Source organism: Spea bombifrons, chromosome 2 (assembly GCF_027358695.1).
Source record: "Spea bombifrons isolate aSpeBom1 chromosome 2, aSpeBom1.2.pri, whole genome shotgun sequence".
In the NCBI taxonomy this organism is placed as follows: domain Eukaryota; kingdom Metazoa; phylum Chordata; class Amphibia; order Anura; family Pelobatidae; genus Spea; species Spea bombifrons.
This window is the reverse complement of record NC_071088.1, coordinates 126,042,082-126,067,575: the sequence shown is the minus strand read 5'-3', so window position 1 is coordinate 126,067,575 and position 25,494 is coordinate 126,042,082. Positions and strand designations below refer to the sequence as shown.

At 39.4% G+C, this 25,494-nt stretch overlaps 1 protein-coding gene across 1 annotated transcript in view; it reads right to left on the bottom strand.

Moving 5' to 3' along the window:
* Positions 1-25,494, bottom strand: part of ATP8A2 (ATPase phospholipid transporting 8A2) — a 240,413-nt gene that overhangs the window by 65,435 nt on the left and 149,484 nt on the right. The window contains exons 28-31 of the mRNA XM_053456407.1: positions 14,554-14,628; positions 11,419-11,541; positions 7,916-7,994; positions 61-122 (exon numbers count right to left, since the gene is read on the bottom strand). Of these exons, the coding sequence (XP_053312382.1) occupies positions 61-122; positions 7,916-7,994; positions 11,419-11,541; positions 14,554-14,628 (339 nt within the window). The remainder of the gene's footprint in view (positions 1-60; positions 123-7,915; positions 7,995-11,418; positions 11,542-14,553; positions 14,629-25,494) is intronic.

The window sequence follows — 25,494 nt, the reverse complement described above, 5'->3', positions numbered from 1 at the left end:
AACTATTAAATGTACAGAAACACTTTAACATATTTATTATATTTACTACAGAGAACTTACCGTGTAAACAATGTTTCCAACGAATAAATAGTCTACAACGTGCCCGCTGGGAAATACAGCATCTGCAAATAAAGAGCGATGGTTATGAAGATTAACAATGATAAAAGGATATTTCTGACAAATACAGTTATTTAATAAACCGCGAGTCTGAACGTGAACTGAAGTGAGATAGAAACATTTCCACATGGTGACTTCACTATTGTGAAGGGTAGACACTCAAAATTAACTATGCGCTAAGCAGGGGCTGGTGAGGGGGATTCTTTGATCCCCATGACTGGTCCAGCAGGGAGCTGTGAAATCTACAGAGGACTGTGTTGTTGATATCACTGCTCCCACGTGGCCACCTTACGGCACATTTAAGCTGAGCAAAATTGCCAGATAGGTAAGGAATGAGCCCCCCACAAAATCTCAATTTGCACAACTGAAATGTTAAGGGGGTTTTTGTCATCTTTCCCATTAAGCGGGCAATGGAAAATTAGGCTCAACTTACAACTGCATGTTAGAAAAGATTTATCATGAAATAGGCCTGTCATTAGAAAGGTCTGCACAACAAAACGGTCTGCCAATAAATGTATGGAGTGGGGAATCATAGATGCTTTAATAGGCTTCATAGTGTACTTTTGTTGGTCAATAAGGACACTTAAAGCATACATATTGTAAATACACAGCATGTGTGTGTGTGGATATACTGTCGTGTTAAACAGAAAGTCCACCCTCTTTGAATTCTATGGTTTTACATATTAGGACATGAGAACAATCATCTGCTCCTTAACATTGGGTAAATACAACCTAAGATGAACATCACATGACATATTATACCGTTTCATGATTTATTCAACAAAAATAAAGCCAAAATGGAGAAGTTATGTGTGAAAAAATGAATGAAAAGGATGCTGGTTGATACTGGGTGCACCCATACCTGGGAACTTCCTAAGGTTGACATTTAAGAAACTGACCACTACATCCAGAGGCTCTGGCAAGTTGCCAGATATAGGTGACGCCATACTGCCACCTGTCACTCAAGTCCATTCTGCACTCCTCAAGAATTCCAGCAGGCCGAACCATATGGGCTGGAGCTTATATCCATCTCAGCACCCCATGTATTGAGAATAGTGAAAGAATGGAGAGCAGGTAACTTGAGGAGGAAAGGAATATTCTTTTTTATTATTTATATTTGGTTCATTACAGTTTATATTAAGAGAACAAATGTGAATGTGGACAAGCTGTGTGCCAGAGGTCAGGCCAGGTCATGTTTTGTGCTCCAAGAAGGGTGTAACAACTCCCACTGTCCAGGTCATTCTAACATTTGTTTCTGGCTTTTGTTTTTCCCGCCTTCCAACATTTTTTTGTGCTTTTTGCAAAGCAAAGTGGGGTCCCGTTTTAGTTTAGACACGTTAGAAATGCATTCAACATTTCCGTTAGTTCTCCGAATCGCTGGTCATCGCCAACTGCTCAGGCATCTAAAAGTTTCAGCGAGCCGTGCCTCTGTACTGAGTCCTCACATAGGTGTTCTGGGAATTTAATTCTAAAAGGTCTATTAAAGGGACAGTTTGCAGGGTAGATGACGTTTCAGCTCCCACACTTGACTATTAATGAAAAAGGACCAACACTAGCAGGTTATCATTATTATCGTAAGCTTGTGATCTGGACTCTTTACCTGATGTATTGGTTTGTTTTGGTCTGTCAGTTCTATCAGACCCTTTGAATATATGGACTGTAAGAAGCGCTGTGTAATTGCTGGCGCTATATAAATAAAAGCTAATAATATGAATTATTTATTGACTTATATAGCGCCACCATATCTGTACCACTGTACAATCCTCCAGCTAGATGAAGCTGAAACCAACCCTCTCCTGCAAACTCTCCCACCAACTCTCTTTTTAGTAAATAGACCCAATTTAATGAGCAGAAACCGCTCTCACAATACAAGGGCAAAATTGGCTGGTTGTAAATATCTTTTCATCAAGTGATGTCAATGCTGGATCCCATCTTAAATTCTATAGGATAAAGCCACTCGTGTTTTTGTCATCTTGGTCCTACATCCAGGGCCGGCCTTTGGGGTGTGCGACCTGTGCGACCGCACAGGGCGCCACACTCCAGGGGGCGCCGCCGCGGGGTCCGCCGCCGCCACGGGGTTTGCTGCCGCCAGTAGCGTACCTAGCCGGGGGGGGCGGTCCGCACCGGGTGCCGCTCATCAGGGGGGCACCCGGCACCCCTCCAGAGACGGACAGTAATGTCCGCCGCTGGAGGAGCAGGCTCGCAAGGGAGCGGTATCGGAGGTCTTTAACAGACCTCCGGCTCCCTTGAGTGATTTTAAGCCGGTTCAAGGATCTCCCTTGAACCTGGCTTAAAATCACTCAAGGGAGCCGGAGGGCTGTTAAAGACCTCCGATATCGCTCCCTTGTGATCCGTGCGGCAACAGCTGCTCTGCGCCGGGGTTTGTTGTCAGATCCCGGCGCACAACACTGAAGCCGCGCCCACTGCTGTCCGTGCCCTCTGACCCGGAAGAAGACAGAGAGGACAGAAGAACTGAAGAAGAGGAGGAAAAGAAGCTGTAAGGAGAAAAGAGAAAAGGTAGGAAAGCATTCAGTGAGAGTGGATTGGTGTATGTGTGGATTGGTATTTGTGTGCATGAGTATATGTGTGCATGAGTATATGTGTGCATGAGTACATGTGTGGATTGGTGTATGTGTGGATTGGTGTATGTGTGGATTGGTATATATGTGTGTGGATTGGTATATATGTGTGTGGATTGGTATATATGTGTGTGGATTGGTATATATGTGTGGATTGGTATATATGTGTGGTTTGGTATATATGTGTGGATTTGTATATGTGTGGATTAGTGTACGTGTGGATTTGATAGGGAGAAGGGAGTGAGAAGGGGTAGATAGGGCAGAAGGGAGTGAGAAGGGGTAGATAGGGCAATCATACTCCTATCATGCCAAGTCTGCGAGTACATCCTGGAATCTGGGTGTGCCTGGGCATGATAGGAATGTGATTGCTGTTAATCATATATATATATATATAATATTGTTATTTAATTGTTTTGTCCTATTTTGGTGTGTTACTTACTTTAAATAAAAGTGTTAGATTTCTTTATGGTGTGGGGGGGGTCATATTCGGTTTTGGCCAGGTAAATGCTGCACTTTCGGTTTCAGTCCAGAATTCGTTTCGGTTTCAGTCCAGAATTCGTTTCGGTTTCAGTCCAGAATTCGTTTCGGTGCATCCCTACTACTAAGCCAGACAATGAAGTGGTAGGCCTACACCACATCAATGTTTGGCGTAGTATATAGTGATTGGGGTTTTGTTACAAGTTTTTATTCCTTTCTTTTTTTTGGGATGGGGGGGCGCCAGAGGAGTAGTCCGCACAGGGCGCCAGAACACCTAAGGCCGGCTCTGCCTACATCTATTTTGGTTACGGGCAGGCGAGCAATTAATCACTCAAAAACTTCCAGATATCCATAGCCTGGCAGTTCCTGTAATAAGATATGAATAGAGGGAGAACAGTCCAGTCCTACCGATGATATGTTAAACCTTCAAGAAGTAGAGAGCAAGATAGACAAAGCCCACAAGCCAGATAGACCCCGGTATTTCTATGCTAGCGCCTAACTGTTTGATATTTAATACAAAATTACAAATATGGTTTTACCCATTTGTGGCCCCTAAAATATTTAGGATAATGACTATAACATGTACCTATATGTATGTGGAATGTATGTTTTCTCCATTTACTGTTTATTCTATAGCTGCCTTCCAATCACAGCCCACAAACATCCCCTTTCCATTCAGGGATCTACTAATATAACAACCGCACCATGACCCTACGAGTCAACGTACAATATAGTAGCGACTTATAAAATATGCACATTACCAAAGCATGGTGTATGTTATGTGTATTCATGTGTGTTGTTAATATTTTCATGGCTACGCTTATAAAACGGAAAGAGGTGATTTGAGCATCACAATTCCCTTTATTGCTACTACAGTATACGTTACAAAAAGACACAACATTTGGCTTCTAAGGCGTCACAAAGACCAGAAACATCTTGCAGGCCTGGCTGTTAGGTTGGTTAATCACACTTACTGCATCAATACGTTTCTATGTGCTCTTCCCTAGGGATAGCAAGTAAGAATGAGATCAACCAGATGTTTAGAAGCACATGGATTATTAAATATAATTTTTCCTATATATATATATCAGATATTTGTTTAAAAAGTGGATCTATATGGAATTACTAGTTACATGTGTGTGTGTGTGTATATATATATATATTTATCTATATATATATATACACACACACACACACACACAATCTGTGCAACAATTACCGATACATGAAAAAAGATACAGAAAGTAGGACATTGGTAGTACAAAATGACAAAAACGCTTATGATTTGGTAAGAGCTATGTCTTGAATCTGCATCCGAAAAACACGGCACTCTGGTTAACTGCTTTACGAGAAGCCCTTTCTGCAGACCGAGACGGAGCCATCTGCACGTGCTTCTTGCCTGGGCTCCCCTTTGGTCTAGCGCTTGGACCTTTTTTTAACTTAGTAATACATACTTTTGCACCAGAAAAAAAATACTGTAGCTGCCATGATTTACTACATATAAAAGCCCAAACAGAGGAGCCATCGTGGCATACAAACATCCTGGTTCTGCACTGTAACATTCGGTTTGTAAAGGAACTGGGACCTGTTTTCCGGTGGCGCGCCTTACTTTTGATTTGAACTGCCAACGATTAGGAGAAAATTGATCCTTTAACAAAAGTTGACGCCTTCTTGAGTTAATGTAGAAAAGATGTAAAGTTTCATAAGCTTTCAAGATCTCAGTGGTCACTCCGTCAGATGATACAAACACACATTTAAAAGACTAATGCTACGGTTTACTAGCCACCAAAAATGTTTCCATAGTGAAAGTTTTCACAATCATCACACATCTGCACCCTCCGCTATGAAAAACTCCATGTTTACTTTTCTTATAATATTCCAGGTAATTCAAATCGTGGCTCCCGTAAGTACGCACCTTTTAAGAGTAATATGTAATTTATTAAAGCTGAAGAGGTACTGAACACCGATAATGGAAGCAGCAATAGATCTCAAACTTAAAACGTAACTTTCACGCAGAATACTCGGCCGTGGAATGCAGCGCCTTCGGCATTCTTTCTGCGTTTGTTTTTAAGTGTCTTCTATTGAAATCTTTACAACGATATCACATATCCAGGTGACACGGGAATCTAAATGTAAAAGTATCTTCTGATATTCCGAGGTCGCACTTACCCAGAGCCCTCTAGTAACAGCTGAAATGTAATACTATTGGGAAGGTTCGCTGCAGGAATGGAAGAAGTTTATAACCTTTGTGCAAATAATTATACTTTTCTCTCCTTTTGTTATACGAACCCGGATTTAATGAAATGGGTTGCTCAACGATATTAAGAAATAGTTTAAAGATCTGTAGTCTTAGGATGGGGTAAACAGAAATGTATAAGGTTGCACTGTAATTAAATACATTCTACGGTGCTTGAACTCTCATGTCAGGTAATTAGGAATAAATAAATATTGTACGTGGTAGAAGAAAAACAATCATGTCTTCTAATGTTCTTTACAGCCACTTAAAAAGAACCCCCATAAAATGTCGCAATTATTAAAGGACAAAAAGATCTGGTACCATAAAGGTCATAAATAAAATGGAAGGATAGGAGTAAATGGGAGAGGGAGGAACATAAACGTTTGGTGGGTTAGTGGAACAGCCTGGCAGCAGAAGGGGTAGAGGTTAATACATTGAGGGAATTTAAACATGGGGTATGCAAGCGGCTATACTGAATATAAGAAGAGATCAAGGACCCAGGGAACATGGGCAGACTAGACGAGGAGAATGATTCTTATCTGCCGTCATATTCTATGTTTCGATAACGTGAGACAAGCGGACAGAGTAGAAGAGGGAGGAACCGGAATAGATAGGGATACACAGTCGAGCCTAAAAGGATTTTGGGTAAAACCAGAGGAGAAGGAGGAAAGAACTCACAAAGCGTGAGAGGAGAAAAGAAATGGATTTGGGTCTGAACAGGACAAGGGAGAAGATTGAGTAATGAATGAGAAAGACAAGGTGGGGAAAGGTGACCATCGTTAAGGAAGAGATAGCTGAAGAGGTAAGAGGGTTACTAAAACAGACAGATATTAAAAAGGTCCAAATGTTCCTATGTTCTAGATACCTTCTGATGGTGCCCTCAGTAAGCATAAGCACACTATTCATGTATTCTGATCCATTTGCCCCCAAAATGGGTAGCATTCTTTTTCCGTGTGGGTGACAGTTATACTTTAAAATGAATTGTGAAATCTTCATAACCAAAGGCACAATTTCTTGAGATTTCTGGTTAGTGGTTCCATAACAGTACACGAGAAGATCCTGCACTTAGCTGGTAATGAGATGTAAACGTGACCCTGTACAACACAAGATCTCTGAAGAATTATTGGAAGAGGTCTCATTTTACACAGCAGGTGGAACTGAATTTGTCTTCTTACTAACGATCCACTTTACTAAATGGTTAGAACAGAACTAAAGGCTGCCTAAAGGTAAAACGCCACAGAGGTCATCTGTGGCCATCAATTTCTCCATAAATCAATGCAAATGCTTTTGTTTTCTATATCGTCATTATGTTTTGACACAAACCCTTTATTTTTGGCTTGGCCCACACTCTGGATACAGTGTAATTACTCATCCTAAATCTTATGAATGACATAGCCGTGGCAGGGTTCTTGGGTCTTCTGCGTTATAGTTCCCTTACCTTCAGTTCCTTGTCATATGCTGGCAACTCACTTAGTTATTTATCGCAAGTACAATTAGACTAGCTGAAGAATGTGGATTAAAATATGTTGATTAAATGGATATGATTTATTGCCTTGAATAAGTTCCAGAAAGTTAAGTCTATAGAAGAGCCTCCCACACTGTGTCTAAAAGACAAGCTTTGTTTCACTTCTTTATCTCCCTTTTGCATTCACCGTTAAAAAAGATTTGTTCCAAAAAAACATACATTTATCATTGATGTTGTGAAGACTGAAGAAAGAATTAACCAGAGTTCAGGGAAAGAGTAAAATTCAGATCAACTCAGCTCAACCGGAATGCTATTCGGCAGTTACAGTTCACTTCTGAAACCCTGTGAGTTCTGTTGAGCCGTCTCTTCATCAAATCCATCAGGGTCGGTGGTTAACACTAAACTCGGCAACTCCTTGGCAGCAACCTCAGTAGATCCAAGGTCCTGGACCCAACCAATGCAACTCATCATAGACTTATCACTAAATTTCAAGGTAAAGATACCAAAATATCTGCCATGGTTCAACCGGCAGAACGTGGAATTCAGAATTTTTCTCCTGTAGGTTGTTGATTTGATATATATATATTAGTACAAGTGCATATGGTTTACTATGTTGCAAATCATTAGATTCTATAACTATATTCTAGAACTATGATGACAATAGTTATCATGCCCAATATTGCTCTGTACCTTAGAGTTTGCATAGTATGCTTTCATCAAGGTCTTTTTTATTTATAAAACATTTACGAACAACATAAATTAATGTCATTTTTGCGCACTGAGAAAGAAACTGGACAGGGAGGGTTTCTGCCCACAGCTGAATGTAGTAAACGTCAGTAAAATGCAATAAGTCATACCAAAAAGTATCTGGAAGAGTGATTAGTGGGTCATAGAGCCGTTAATAAGCGCCTGTCAATGGGAAATATTATGTTCTCTCCCTCCTGTAACCTTGGTATCTCTTCACTGTTTCTCCAGACACACTCCGCAGCTTCGTTGGCAATAAACACACTGCTATGTGCTGACAAATGAACAAATTCTTACCGTGCTCCAGCATCTTCAGCGGAAACCAGAAGAGAATGAGGGAGTGGACTAAGGCGTTGATGCAGTGACCCCAAAAAACCTAGGAGAAAAAAAAAAACGCAAGCAAGTCACATAGCTGACTCTATCAGAAGTGGTCAGGTGCTTCATATTCATTTGTTCCCAGCTCCCGGGAATGAAATAAATTGAATTATGGTAGATGACTGATGCTTCCTCCCAGCAGAAGTGGTAGAGGCTAACACAGTGAGGGCATTCTAGTCTAATAACAGGTAGGCTAGATGGGCCGAATGGTTCTTATCTGCTTCCAAACTCTACGTTTCTATGCTTCCATATTTCATTCTTATATTTCCCTTCTGGCACGTTACACAAAGCTGGGAATATGACATCGAAGTGCATGCCTGGAAACAACGGCAAGTGTTTGGAGGTAGACCTCTAGTGTAGGATGTTAAGCTTTGATTATTATTATTTATTGTTGACTTAATGACTTTTTAAGTCCCTATTACAATATTTCAGGAAATAGGTGACCGGCAGCTCTCTTTAGGACGGAGTTCTGCTGCAGAAGAGGTATGTGAATCAGTATTTTGGGAAAGTAAATGAGTGAGTGTTCTAGCTATATGCAGGTATGCATTCAAAGCAAGCATGTGAAAAATAAATCCCTTGTGGCTGTTCTTTTTGAAAGGTAGCCAGCTGGCCTCTGCACAAAGGGAGACATAAGTCAGATTTATTCACTGGAAAGGAGACGCTAATATGAGATAATGCATCTTAAAGGTGAAATCTAATTTCTCAAATCAGTACCCTGAGAGGAAGGTGCCGGTTTAAATTTCTCCCCAGGAGTGGAACAATATGTGTTTCTGTCTTTCTGATGGGACTACATGTTCTAAGAACCACCGCGCTCATTTAAGAAGAAGCCGTAAACTGCTACTATCCGGGGAACATAAACCTGCGAGCTTCCGGAACCCTACGCGTAAATACTTCAGTATACTTAATAAGCATTTGCAGGGGTGTTTGCAGCAAATAACCAATTCCTATTAACTCCTTATAAAATCCTTCTTGTCTGTATGGCTGATCGCTGTATCTCAAAGGCACTGTTCACTTAGACATGTACTCTCTGGTATGTTAAGAAAAAAAGCGTAAAAAAACCCATGAAAATGTGTAAGAATATTTTATGATTTCAATGGCAGCAAATTATCAATGCCTGCTGTTCATACCTGAGAACCCCTAGGGTACGCTACCATATCCTTGAGGGTGGACAAAGGCAGGGCTAGTCCTATATAGCATGAAATAAGTTGGGAGTGGGAGTGGCAGTGACTAAACACAGCTCCCCTGCCCCTGAGAAAGAGAAGAGTGACCCAGAGACCCGGGGAAGCAGCACTTCACCCGGCGACTCAAGTTTTTTTGTCGTTTTCTGACGGTTTTCTAGCAGGGGAATAACCCCTGCTAGAAAACCGTCAGAAAACGACAAAAAAACTTGAGTCGCCGGGGGTTAACACTGTAAACAGCTTTGGTGCCAGGAGTTAAAGGTCGGTAAGAGACACTCTTTTGGTCGGAGACAGGGGCTCCACTGGCATCAACCAATGAAGGGCAGCTGCTCTTCATTGATTGATGCCAGACGAGCCTCCTGCCAGCGACCAATTGAGTCGCTCTTACAGACCTTTAACTCCTGGCGCAATTCTACGGATTCCTGTTAACTCCTGCTATACTGCAAAGATTAAAACAATATTCAGCTATGAAAATGTTCACAAAAATCACCATAGCTGAGGTTATTTGTGATATATCATGACTGTAAAACAAAGGATGTACAAAAAACCACCAACTGGTACACTGAAACTATTGTGGTTATATGTCCAAGAATTTCCATTTGCATTTGATAATTATGTCATCCTACATGTGTTTGCTATAAAATATTTGTCATATAAATAATATTTCTCCAAAAGCTGGATGTTAAGTATATGTGAAAGCAATAAAATATTAACAAGGCAAAAGGGGGAAAACATGATATTTCGTAATAAATACCTAGCTAATTCTGGCCACTGCCTTTGTACAGGAACCTTCCCCAGGGGCTCTCGCGTCGGCTGGTATAATATTCTGTCTGTTCCCAGCTGAACTTTTATCCCAGATCACAATAGGCATTACCTGCCACCAAATATTTAACACCCCTCCTCTGCTTTAGGAGAACAGACATACATAGATCCCATGAGAATATTACATTTCTAACTGTAATATTTTTGTTCATTAAACCTTTAAACACTGAACGTTGCTGTAATACAACATATATATTCTACCACAGAACTTCTCTTGGGTTAATGATCCATAACTAAACTCCTTCTCCAGCTTTGATCTGGATAGTTGTGATAAATACAAGGACTTATATGATTAAAAAAAAGAATATAATATGTGTTCCTCTCCATTCGTAGCATGAAAATGACCACCAAGCTAAGGTTTTTATGGTAACACTTAACATATTGGTGATCCGCAAGATAATTGGCTAATGACATGCTAATTTTAAAAAAAATACCAACGTTCTGTGATGTTAATGGGTCCTGAGGACTAAATTGGAGCAGGCCTATTAAATATCAAAGACCACCCAGCCCTACGCCTAAACATGCATTAAAAATAAAGCCATTAATACTAGGGCTACCAGTGCATTCTGCTTATAGCACTTAGGGTCCTTCTCAATTATATCAATTATATCGATAATTGTTAAATGTATGTTTTCTCACTGCTAGATTCCCTATCATCCAATGCAGAGATATTTGTCTGGTGACTCATTCTATTTTTCAACGTTAATAATTGCTATTAATTACGATCTCCTTTAATTATCCTTTCTCAGCCCAGGCAGGGTTCGCAGGGTTTGACGGGAGTTGTTACTCACAGAATTTGCCAGGGCCCATGATACTGCGGGGCCCATAGGCAAGGGACCAGATTAGGCCCTCATCCATGTACTGTAGCTATAGCTTGAATTAAAAAACAGAGCCTGAAATCAGCCCAGTCCCATAATGTGTGTTGTAGCCCCTGTAGCCTCGACGTGGCCAAGAGTGCAAGACAATAGCCCAGATTCCCTTGTGGCTAATCCTCAAATGGCCAGGAATGGTATCGGCAGAAGAATCCTAGCTGGATGTGCTCAGGTTTCCCTACCCGGCCGGTACTGCAGGTTATCCGTATCTAGCTAGAAGGTGTCTACAAGAAGCTATAATTAACTCCACGGCCTCTTTAAAGCTTCCAGCATCAAATGCACCAAAGTGTTGCAAATCCTTTAATTTGTTGTAGAGGGCTTCATCTTATTCAATTACAATTTGATTCACACAAAAAGGATTTAAAGTCTTTTACCCTTTAAGGGCCAGAGGGAGATTCACACATCGAAGGATTAATGCACAAAACATAAACAAGAAGACATTCCAGACCACGGCAAGTATACAAAACAGTGGGATTAAGCTCTGGTGCAAAGGTGCAGGTGTAATTTGCTAAGTGTTTATCTTATTGTGACTTCCAGTTCCATTCAGACTTACTCTTGTGTTAAATCCGTCAGCGTTCTGAGTGATTTTGTAGAGTTGAGGAAATCTTATCATGCTGTCCTGACTACACGAACGTTCACAGATTCCCAACATGAAAGGAGGTAAAGCAGTGAAAATCTGCAAAGAAGACAAGAAGGGAAATCACTTCACCAATCATTATTGTAATTACACCAGTTGAGTATTAAGTTCATCCCACCTGTGCAGCGCATATCACTAAGCCTCACTCACATCCCAAAAACCGGCTTCTTCATTTCCTGAACTGTCACGTAGACTGCTGTTTGAACCCCGCGTTTATAGCAATAAACCACAGACTGCTCTTATAAGACAGAAAACCTCTGGTTCACGTAACGCTACATGGTGGGCCTGTGCACACTCCTCAAAGCTTAAGAAGCATAGGCACTTGTACTCGATACTTGACACGAGACCATCGTTCACTAGACTGGATTTCAAAGCTCTCTTGCAAGCCTCTTGCTGAGGAATATTGTACTGACATCCAAAGATTGCTAGACATGTTATAGCCCAATGCGTTTAAGGACTTTCACTGAGTTTATGGCACATGGCGTGACTGGTTCATATTTGATTTCACCACAGTAGGATTAGTAAGTGGTGAAACGTGGAGAAAAAAAAATCCTATAGCAACTCATCACTTAAAAACGAGGCAATACAGCAGAGCCCCCGACCCCAGTCCTAATAATACTGGAACAATAGAAGATGTAAAGATTGATTATGCCCTGGTGGGGCTATCCATAAAACCAGGATCACCTGCATTATAGAACGAAACCGAGGTTATCACATTCAGTAACTAATGTGTCTTAGGAAGACCACGGAGGAAAGATAGAACGTTCCACTTAGGTTTGGCAGGACAATTGTTTCCAATAACCAGGGAAAGATTCCAAGGATGGCATTGCTTGTGAAAACGTCAAGCTGCTCCTTCCCGCTGTGATGGGCCGAACCCTGAGGTCGGTGTTACTGCCCCCGTAACACATGTAATGGTGGACCTATCTTTAGGGCCGTTATTTACTACTAGTCTATATTATCCTTCTGTCAAGCTTAAATTATTTTGAAGGTTATAATTTCTTCACTATATCTTGGTGTGTGCCTGTATAAATCAATGATCTGTGTCTATTTATCTTGGCTCCTTTTCTCCAAGACTTGCTGATTGCAATGGATTTTAAGTGCATAAGTGCAATAAAGGCTTGGTGATATGTTTTTATGTAAATATGTTCAGTATTTATGTTGTATTTTTCTGGGCTTGGTTTTCTAACTTTTGGCAATAGATTTAAGCTCACGAACACATGAAGCTATTATATGTTATGGATAATGTCAGTAATGTGTGTTCATATGGGATATGTCAGAAGTACCTACTGAGAATCTGGCCGTTGATGATATTGAAAAAAGCTCATAGCAAGTCAAATGTATCATTATATGTTGAAAGATAAAACTCAGGTTAAATTTGCAAATATAAAAAGTCTTGGCGTGAAGCTCACTTATGGTGCTCATCACACGCTACCTAATACCATCCGAAATTTCAGGTGGCCAAACAGGGGAACTTTGTCTTCAGGTTTGTGGCTAGTGGTGTGGCTAGGGGGCAGGGCTTTACTGGAACATTTTATGTGATTTTGTGACCTATTAATAGCTATTTATGGAACCCAGTAAGTCATTTAAAAGAATAATATATTTCCATTAAACAGTCTAAGTTGTAAACACATTTCCTGCTGTTTTTGTACAGACGTTGTGAATTTTGGGTCTGTAGAACACTGTGATACACTCATACCTCCCAAACATTCTCAGCTCTTAGAAAAGAGATACCAGGGGAGTCAAATAAGGGACAGAGGTATTTGGGTTCCGAAGTGGGCCTGCTATGCGGGGGGTATGTACTTGGCGGTGTATCGACGTGGGACACAGGTAATAAGGGGTGAAACAATACAATAAAGCCATGCTGTGACTGTGCTGCAAGTAACAAAGGGCCAGCACTCTTCTACCCAGAGACCTAAATGGGCACAGAATCGATGAGAATAAAATCCCAGGGGTGAAGTTATTTCATATGGCCTGAGACTAGGCCATACTAGAGAGGAAGGTGTAAGAGATCTGTCCTCTGGAAGCCATATGTCCCTAGATCACCAAGGAGCATGTCACTGGACTAACCCCTACTTCAATAGTATAATAACTATTATCCTAAAGTGGATGAAAGGGTCAGCTTTCTTAGCACATATATAACAATAGATTAAAATGCCACATTTCATTCTGTATAAAAATATACTTAGAAACTATATATAATATATAAACTTTAATCACTATAGTTTCAAAAATGGCTATTTTCTGTGTTAACACCACATATGACAGCTCTAAATATATTTAACATAAAAATGATGAGAAGGTGAATAAAGATTATTTCCCTGCAAAATCAATGCAAAAGTTTGAAATGTTTGTCTTTTTTTACCAAGACAATCTTGAGAATAGTCCCGTTGACCGGTTCTTCCCACTGGTTGCTATGTTAATCAGATTTTCATACATAACCCCAATGTATCCAGCTGGTTTCCCTCTTCCTGACAGGTTGATTGCCTCCCCATGGCCCCAGGTCAGTTTCTTTCATCGGGCAGAGGTGGCATCTAGCCCACTGATTACCTACTAAAGGCTATGTGGGGCTAGTCCTGTCCCTATGTGTGACTAGCCCTGCCCTGTGCACGGATAGCCCCAAGCCTTCACAAAGCCTATACCCTAGAAGAATGTCTTAGCAGTCTGTACATGCGCACCCACTGCTCCCAAAGACAACAAAGTGTCGCAGCAGGTTATACCTTCCGTAAACATATATACAAGATATAGCCATGTTTAATTTCCTGTTGAAAAATGCATTTTAAGACACCAGTCTGTTTTATTGACACCAGGAAGCAACTTGATTAATGGAAAATGTGGTTTTATAGTGAATTTACTTGTCAACAACTGTTTTTAATAGAGGGAATACATTGCACCAGAACAAAATGTTTTCTCAAAATAAAGTCGAACTTAACAAGAAGGCTTGCAAGTTGCCGTGTGTTGATAATTGACTATGATAAACCTAGCAGACATAAACAAAGAACGGAATTCTCGGCACTTTTTACGTGTAATCAAAACCCAAAATGACTCACTTACCACATTGTACAAACCAATGCACCACCGTTCAAACAAAATTTGTCCAGAAAATCCATTAACAAAGGCAAACCAAAGCTGAAACATAAGACAGAAAGGCAAAATATTACATTTTGATATTTCGCTAAATGTTTCCATATAAATTGAAAAGAGATGGATGGAATGTAAGACCACCGGCTGAACACAGCTGGGTAATGTTCCTACAGACTTAATTATCAATGTTGTTTCAAAGCTGTTCAGTTCACATCAAACCACTACGGTACAGATCTTTACCTGAAATTCATTTTTTTTGGCAAAATACTATTTCTTTCTCTTGCCGTGAACGTTACCTCCGTCGGCATAAAGCAGGGTTATTTTGTATATATGTTAACCCTCTCGCTAAAACATTAATAAACTGCACAGAAAGGGTTAACACCGCAGTAACAGAGCACTGTACGAGGTTATTTATTTTACAAAAGTCTTTCAAATACAAGCAGTTTACAAAACAAACAGTTTCCAACCATTTATTAATTGTATTCATGGGAGACCTCGCTGTCGCACTTGCTTCTTTCTTTAATGAGTATACTTTATGATGGGGGGGTAGTACCGTCATTAATAAATATATTTTAAATATGGATGGTCTGTGTCTTTATCAATTTGTCTGTACAGTAAACAACCAAGCATCTTTATTAGCACAATGGAACTGCTCTCAGGCATAGGGTATGTGTATATTATCATCGATATAATCGAGGGGCATATTGCTCTGTAGGGTGGTGTTTATCACACTAGCTGCTCAAATATTAGAAGCCAGGTTTTAGGAGGAGCTAAGCTTCAAAGGCTCAGAACCTTGCGAATTTCCATTGTTTCCAACAGCGTCTACCATGCTGTCATATTTTCAAATGAGTAAATCAGTCACCCAATCGTGATTCATTTACCAGGTCCTCTACAGCAGAACGCTGGACCTTCGTACATCTCATCCATCGCCTTTGGTGGTCCTCCTATTACAGCAAAATCACCAACTTTACTTATATACTCTATTTAATTGTATTTATTTCTCACAGAAAAAAATGTTTCCTTTACTCTATACTTGCCAGGGAAATATATTTATATCCTCCAGGCCAGTATGACATTTAGTCTACCCATTATTTTTAAAACATCCGGTTAAAAGAATGTTTGCATATTAGTTGCATTCTACAAGTTGGTTCACAGTATTGATATTTTTTGGTTCATCTTTAATGATTGCCACAGAAAATGTGATTTAATTGCTAATGCTTATTATTACTTGATGATTTATATCGGGCAGTCACAGATATGCTTTCATCACTAATTCCATACATGACTTCAGATGGTGCTTTCGGTAAAGGGGCTTGCAGGTTGTCATTGAATTCCCAAAGCATCTCCTCCATCCCCTACACAGCCCTATTAAGCTATGACTCAGTTCTTTTCTTATCTCATAAACTCTTTGCTCGGCAGAACTTCTTAAGTATTTCTACGGCATCTCCATGGGAAGGTCAGTTTAGGTCTCGGATAGTCATCCCCTCAGGATTTATTATAACGGAAAAGTCAACCACTAGCTTCCTTAACAAGTGTTTGCCCCTTAGTAGATGGGAAAAAAATACGTTTTTATTCTCCTTGGGTATTTCAACTCGACGAAGAAGGAAAAAAAACGTTCAAAACATTTTGACAATGTTTGGCAGTCAGTGAAAACAGTGTGACTGGTAATTAGAGAGACTAAGGCCCCATGGACTCGCAACGTCTGTCTTCTCTTTAACAGCTGGGTCCTGTACTATGTGCTGCATAATCCTGCCGGAGCAGCAGTTTAATGATCTCTCAGCCTGCAATGCAAATCATTCCTACGATGAGAGATGCCTTTTCTCAATAGTTCCCTAGATTTTAAAAGGAGTATTTATGATGATTTGCGATACCATCTCTCAGTGACTATGAAATGACTACAAAGACTTTTCTCTCTAAAGATCCCATTCAGTAATTCAGAGAGCCATCAGCTTGTGTCACCCCTTAGTTGGCGGTAAAGGAAGGAACATTACATATGTAGATAACACGCTGCATTGTATAATAAGATTGACGCTCTGCTAAATACGGTCTAGAGTGTCTACATTAGTGCAGTGGTGCTGGTGACCAGATATAATTCTATGTATTATAATATTTAGTCTGCTCACCCAGCAGGCTCTCGTCAGACTCTTTGGGCGTATACAGGTATAGTAATTCAATGCAGTTTGTAAGGGTCTTCTTATAAAGATATAACTGAAGCTCCATCAAATCAGTGGTGCAGTGTGGTTTGTCATTTCTTGGACTCTATCACCCCTACATGAATTCAAGGATCTGTTAATATTAGCATATAGGGATCACCTGATGTGATCAAGTCATGGATTGATCCTTATCTCATATCAAGGAAATAACCTGTACTGTTAATACTAATCGTGATATTCCATGATGTAGGAGGGAGATCACCGATTCATCTTCACTCCACAGCTGCATGCCTGATCCCATTGCAACCATGAAAATAACTCAATACAACTTCACGAGATCCAGGCTAAGAGGTAAACAGTGCCGCATTTGGTTTGGTGCCACATTTCACCTCTGGTGGGAGATTGATGTAGTCCTGACCTCTAACTTGGTAGTCTTTAATTGAAAATAGACTGTTTTATATGGCAAATGCACTCAGTTTCCAAGGGATTAATTGTCTCTACAGCAGACTCATAGTTTAAGAACCGTATTTAATGATCACTTTGGTTATGATATGATAATCTTGACCAAGTAGTCCAAAGACAACGGTCATGTGTGAAACTCGTTAAGTAAATGTAGCCTCCACTTCATCCAACACACGCAAAGTAGGGAAAATAATTGAACTTTATGAGCTGAGAAAAACAGGTAATAAAAGCAGCGTTTCATAACATGCTTCTTTAAATATCACAGAAGACAAAGAAGGTACAACATACTTTATCCTGACTGGTCACAGGCACACATTTATATGAGAAGTCCCAATGCCAGAACATTTTATAGTGGAAAGTGAAGCGTTTGAAGGTATTCCTTCTTATATGGGCCCAACAGCTCCCCATTCTGGTTTCAATTACCAATGATTAAATAAAAAAAATGTCACAAAAAGCAATAACCTATTCAGAAACAGTATACAATATGAACTATATTTTCACCAGGGTTAAATAAAACAATCTCTACATGTATTTTTGACTACCTATGTGAGAGATGAGGGTCTACTTCTCTCTCATTGATTTGGAACATAAACCATTACCTTTAAGACAATTAAGACAAAAATATTAGGCTGCTGATGGTACAGTACAAAGTTTGGGCCTGACAGGTTGACTCGTCTAAGCCCATCTTGGACATAGAATTGTATCCCCTAGCAGCGAGCTTTCTCAAGTCTATCACTTTACGAAAACATAGGAAGATATATATTCCTATACTATCATGAGCATCACGGGAAGAATGCTAGCATAAGCCTTCTGTCTAGCCAGTCCATAACAGCAAGAGTCTCCTTCTGTCTGCTCTATTATCTCAGCATTGGTTTAAATAACTTTGGTTTTCACCCTGATTACTCAAGCTAGGGCTCTGAATAGGATCTTGTGAGTCTGACAGGAGGCATAATCTATGTTCTGGTAAATGACTAATATATTACTCTATATACTGGTCAGGAATATGACCTTATCACTTAATCATGCATTAATCTCCTTGGTATGGAATACATGCTAAATTACGAGCATGTCCCCTTTTCTTTCAAAGTAGTAAGATTAAAATTTAGACAAAGAACTATTATATTCTTTCCCAATCGATCTACTTGAAAATATTCCTAGATCTATAGTTCAGTATTATTAAACATTGTGCCACATCTCTAGTTGGAAGCAGGACTTCTTTTTCAGTAGGCTCAATTTCTCGTTAAATATTAAGGAGTGAAGCTGAAACTCTAAAGGATCTGGAATACAGTGGCTTCATTTTAGAGCAATCTAAATTTTATTTGGTTGTCTTATTGATACATACTTTTTAATTTATTCCTGTTCCATATATAGAAGTTTGACTCATCTCTGACTTATCTTCTTGTTTGTCCACCTTTTCTTTCCTGCTTAATCTCGCTTCTTCATGGTCTGTTATGACTATGGATTGAAAATCACTATATATATATATATATATATATATATATATATATATTATATAAACAGTTCTGAGTCTCAGATTTCAAAATGTGAACCTGGTGGTCACCCCCTTCCAATAGGGCTTAACTATCAATGGATAATTGTCCAAAATGCTGTTAAATCAATAGGGCTATACCTCATTCACACAAATTTAAAGTCTTCTTTGCCTTTTAAGATAGACATACAGGCATAAACATGTATATATAATACATGATTAATTAAGAGTTATGTTGAGTACTCTTTAATTCCTGGGAAACTTTGCATTTTTTCTAGTGTTCATGTTAACTAGATGCGGTAATTGGGAAATATCAGGTCTAGTTTTAGATGGTAACGTTTCTTCCATGGACTAAAGTCTCTGTAGTCTGCTTGTGTAGACTGTAACCACATGTTAAACTGAATGAAATTGAGCCTGATAGACAGTAGAGCTCTTAAAATATTGCCCTGAAGTTTTAATTAAAAGAGGGTCAAATCCCAAAATCTGCATGACTGCACTGCCACCAGCAAACGCAGTTTATGGTAAAATCGCTTAGGACCATGTTTATGAACCCAAGCGTAACAGCTGCAGGCTACGAGGCTACAGATGGCAATGGTTTCATTTAAATATTTTAATGACATACACCCGTTAATTTGTTCTTGGGGGAAAAGCGTTTTTTAATCCCTTTTTGAATTTCGGAATTAAGGAGGTCAGAAGTGTCTCGCTGGCACCTTAAGTGATCCAGATGTAACTGTGGATTGACATAAATAATGATATCATTACTGGCTCCATTTGCTATATTGTTGTATAGTCTTCCTACAGAATGACTACATGTAATGCAGTCAATATGAGAACATACAGCTGAATTATCACAGCCGATGTTGGGAGCTGTCAAAGCAAGCAGATGTATGCTGAAATCCGCGTTAAGTGCTCACGCAGTATATATTAAATATCTTACCTATTCCTTTTACAATAAAATGATTAGCTTTTACTAAGCGCAAAAGAAAGTAAAAGAGACCTGTAGTATACAAGTTTATTTACTACAACAGGAGAATTGTGGTTTCAGCTCTCTGAATTCTCTATACATTATAAAAGGGCCAAACCTGGCAGATTTCAACCGGCCCCAAGTAATGCATTGTTCAGTTGGTGCGGATAAAAAGGGACAGATAAAATATCCTAACAGCAAAAATCCTTACACTGTATGCGTTAGATTGGAAACGTGAATTAAGCAGGAAAGCTTGAAAGTCGGCACTGCGAAAAAAATGGTAACTCAGAGAATTCAAAGTATGATTGGGTTCAATTAGGCAGAAAATTTCCCCCGAGGCACCTGTGGTCACCACTTATGTCACTCTTCTCACACCGGTCAACAGGTGGTTTTGACAGACACATCAACATTCATTCACATGGCAAAAATCTAACATGCGGTCACATGGTTTTTGCTCATATCATCTTGTCACTCAAACACGGTCTACATTACAAAGTCATAAGTCTCCAGCACCCAAGGCTTGACCTTTGCTCAGACCTTTCAGCTGGTACACGCACGGCACTGTTAATTGTAAAATGAATGCTGAATGGAATATTTTGACACATTTCTCCTCTCCACTTGTAAAGTTCTACTCTATTCCTGGTCACAGCTATAAATTCTCTGTGACTCTGCCACTGCCAAGGGCCACCTGGGGGTTTTCTGATAGCGTCTCAAACATTCTGGGGAGCCTCGCAGAATGCCTTACAGAGTCACACAACACATAACATGATGCTACCCAAAACGTTTCACATGTTACTTGTTACTTAAGGAGATTGAATGGATCTAAATCTGGATTGTTGGCAAGGAGCTTCTAAATGTTATGAGCTATGTGAAAGAAAAACATATTTAGGGGGTCATTGTTAAACCCAAGCTATTGATTTACCAGTAAACAAACCCAGAAGCACAACACTTATTAACTCGTCTGAAACTACATCGCACTATAATGATATAACATTAAGATAAATTATAAAATACCCGTGTAAAGGGCTTTTTCCCCTCTATTATTTGTTAGAGGGCATTGGGGATATTGCTTAACCCGCTCAGATGGTGGCACAACCAGACAATATAAAGCAGGTCCACTTATTAGGATTTTGATCTTTTTACTGAGGATCATTTCTGTGTTTAATTTAAATTTTAATGAATTTACACTTCGAGTGCTCACTTTACAAGGCCAGACGTCCACACATATCTATCAAGGAGAGGCTGCCGGTCCATCTGTACGCGCGTTCACTCTTCTTCAGTATTTACTATTTTTTGGACGGTTGTCGTTCTGGTCGAGTTGCCCCAGCTCATCTGAAAGGAGGTGCATGAACTGCAGTATAACTAGCTTGTTCCCGTCCACGTTGGACCCTTGTGTGAGGACCCTTCACACTTAGCCGGAATCGGCAACCATTCTTTCCAGGACACATAAATACACATGCTCCTACCCGGCATTACATAGCATGAGTAAACTTAGTTTAGGCACCCAACATACTACTGGGGGGCACTGTACATGTGCTAATCCCTAACACATGACATCACGTGTCCCGAAACAAATCGTCGATATGCTCACACTCTGCTCAAGTCCAGCTACGTAAGCTGGGCCTAGCATCTGGCTCAGGCTTTGCTCATGCCTACATTAAAACTGCACTTGTAAGACCTTTAAAGAGCCCCTTGAGTTATAGATAATAAACACATTTTAATGAAACAAATCAAAACCCAGGCTGTTATGAATAAATAAGTTGTATATTCTAAAACAACTCACTTGCGTTGCATTAAAACTGCTGGTTTCTTCTAAATGCAAATTAATATTTTATAAAATACAACTGTAACACACTTCATGAATATACAAAAGCATCTAAAATATCATTTTCTATTTCCCTTTTGGGTCACGTATGCGCCATTTCATGGTAAAATACCTTACGTTTGCGATGCGCGTTCTGACAGAGAAATGGTAGCTTCACAAACGTAATATAAAAGGATGTATCAGTTTCTCCATCTTTGCGAAGTATTTCCTCTCGTTTCTCTGGCTCGTTACGTCTGCCAAGTATAAGGGGGTCATAAAGCTGACTTACAGTCTGCACCAGATGTGGACACTGAATGAACAAGTGTTTCGAATCTTAAACAAGCATCAGCAGAACTATCAACAAAAACCTTCCTTTTGCTGATCCGGAGGCCTCTCCGAGCTCCCAGCAACCCGGCCGTATGTATCAAAGAAACACTACAGCGACGCGTTATTCTGTGTACTATGTACTACGTTACTATAACCAGAATTATTCTGTCTAATTTGTTCCAAAGTGATTCAGTTTTACCCCAAAGCTATAAATATTATTTTTTAAGAATTCTTTGGCAGTTTTTACAAGATTTTTAATGATTTGCACTTAACATTTCCTGCCTTTTATGCCGTGCAAATGATATTTCCCAGCATGCACCTGGCCTACAATCGTAATCACCTATAATGTCATCTCATGGCATATAATTTGATGTAACACCTCGGCCACTATATTTCCTTTTTGATTCATTTTAGAATTTTTTTTTAACTCTAGAAACATTTTATCTCCTGTCTCCCACCCTTTATGGTCTGAAGTCGACTTTAGTGACCCCCCTGTAAGACACAGCCTGTGTATACTTCTAGCAAAGCTGGCCTCACCATAAAGGAACATGGCAGCATTTCCAATGGGGGACATCATAAAAAACCACGGAGAAGCTTGTGCTTGTATAGACCTCCAAAGCAGTGATACCTCATGCAGTGAAGTCACACTGATACTCTGGACTGGGCTATGATGTAATAGCCTGGTGTAATAAACACTGAGATTGTATCACCTTTGGATCTTTCTATATATTTATTGCCACATAATTAAAAATCCTCATATGTGCTCATTTTTATGTACCTAGTTAAAACCACGTACAACTGCAGCATTCCCCGTTAAATGTTTCCAAAGCAAGAATACTAATTGAAGTTCTTCTACAACCAGAAAATTGTTGGGGCTGTTTGAATCTTATAGGGTTTTTCATTAACTCTTATTCATGTTCTCTCAAACTCATTCTCTTTCACATTCTCATTCGTTCACTCTTCCTCACGCTTTCGCTCAATGTCTCCTAATGTCTTTCCTCTGCACACCTTCTGTTTCTGCTGAAATATATATAATTCTTATTGTAATGCACTAATGCTTTAACAAATTACTTTTTTGGCTGATTCTTAGGTCCAAAGCAAAATATTTTTTCCAATGTGAGGTTAGTGAGACAGTAGCCTTGTCATCGACATTTTTCCTGCATATTCACTTATATGTCACTGAAAGAACCTTTAAAGAGCTGACATCTGTTTAAATAAATCAATACCAGTTGCCTTTAGGAAGCAATACAGGTACAGTGAAACATTTTAAGGTTTAGATTTCTTTCCGTAAAGCAACAGTAGCTACAGTCATCATAGATTATATTTACCAAACCTCAAGAGAAAACTAGACTGTTTTGTTGAGCAATTATTAGAGACGTTTTCAAGTAAAATCACGGTAAAAATGTCAAAGCTTTAAACTTCTTTTACTGCTAGCCAGCTTCTTTCTTCATATTCATATGTGTGAAATTGGGATGTAAAAGGTGGCACCACAACCATGTAAAGAGTTTGTTATGCATACTTTTTCAGGGATCCACGAAGTAACCTCAATTTGCTTCAGTGGCCACTATTTTGTAGAAATGTAACCAATTATTTAAGTCACAGGCCCGGCAACTACTTTGTGTTGACACATTTCCAACATTGAGGTCTCTGAGAATTTGCACAGACATTTATATTCTCCCGCCACTGGCTGTATAGGGGTAATGTGAGGGACAATGTCATTAATGTCCTAATCTACTCATTTTACCCCACTAAGGATGTTAGAATTGACAGAATGATAAAGGTAAATCAGTAAAAATAATTGCCTCAATGAGTCAGGGCTGTTTTGGCAGCAAAAGGAGGACCTACGCAATATTAGGCAGGTGGTCATAATGTTATGGCTGATCGGTGTGCATATATATATAACTTATATTATAAAAGTCTGTAGAAAAGAACTAAAATTTCAGATCACTTAAGTTAATTTTCCCACACAGGCATCCTTAGGGAGACGCAAGAAATATAAATACCATTCTCCTGCAGGGACCCATTTCAGTCGCAGGGAATCAATGGGTTATAAATAAAAGAAATTGGTTATCGCAGGAGAAATAAAACAATGAAAGAACTGGGTGAAATAACTGGGGTGGAAGCAGGGAACAGAATGAGAAAAAACTTGTTTTATAAATAGTTTTGGAACCTGGTGTGGAGTATACTAAGGTTTTTCATTGTGTGGTCTCCAGTTGCTTGTTAAGGCTGCAATTATCCTGGGTTTGCCTCAGGCCTTAATAATAATAATGGTAATTGTAAGATTACATTATAACAGCTGACACCCCCATACCTGACCTTAAAAGAGGAGGAGGGGAGATGATAGTTGACCTATGCCAGGCTGGTGAGCGTAATGGGGTAGCATTGGTTTGTTGTCTGGTAACATTGTTGCAGTGGTAAATGTAAGGGGCGGGTGGATGAGACAAACCCACTTTACCTTACGAATGCTCTGGGTTGTCTATCTTGTGATTGCTTCTCTTTTTGTTATTTTTTAGGTAAAGAGGAATATTCCTGGCCAGTGATCCTCTTTGGGAGAACAGTTGAAGAATTGATTGAGGAGGCTGATGGCACCTCAGGATGAGAGCTTAAAGCAGGGTGTATGTGAAGCCTGTAGGGTTATCCCTGAGGACGGCAATCTTATGTGTGGAATAACTGTTGATTTTGTTAAGTTGTGACCAACACCCTTAAGGGTAAGAAGGGTGGATTTACACTTTCATGGTTATAAGTCTAAGCAGAAAATTTAAAACATCATTAAATGTAACTGAGATAATCATTTGGGGTTGGTTAAAGTTTGAGTTGAACATTGGGCATCTTTCTTCATCTCTCAGGAAAGTTCTGAATGAATCTAATGTGATATGGTGGTCCTCCACTTGCATATAAATGTTAAACAAGATAAGTTTGGAGGACACACACCTCGTCTAGTCTCCATTTTACTGCATGAACTTTTGTTATTTATTGGACTTATTTAATTTCACCCCTGGCTGTTTTTTAGTGAAACTAGGAAGCATCAGTCTGTAAAATGAAGTCCAATAAGCATTTAACATGAAAGTACGACTGGACAGCCCTTTAAAATTACAATCAGTTAATTATTGTGTTTGTAATTATGCTGATTATTTATAATGATCAAATAATAAATATAATATTAGACTAACGATCATGTGTGTATTTTCCTTTCCACCCAAAAACCCATATCTCATACTGTATACTGAATAACAATATATAAATTTAGTTTATTTCATATATAAATACATATATATATATATTTAATGAGGATTCGGTGCAATGTTTTCATTTTATATATGCCCATACTAACATAAATATATTTAGCTTTCTACGTACAGCACGGAGTATCTCCTAGTTATCCCTCCCCTGTAGGTCATTCTCTAAACGTTGATTCATGAGGTTTACACTGACTTAGTTAAAATGATGAAATGGTTGGTTAGATTGTTCTTGGGTAAAATACACTGCAGGTCATAACTCACATGTAAACCCGTTCTGAGAACGCTTGCTGCAAGCTATTTCTCTGCGTCTCTGGCTTCTCCCGTCATGCCTGTCAGAAGACATTCTCCTTATTGTGAGACCTGCAAGGTTTCTGAACAGCTTGTCAGAACCACAACTATTTCTGTCAAACCAGCCAAACCCCATTTTTCTATTCAGCTGAGAAATGAACACACACGGCACAGAAATATTCCCG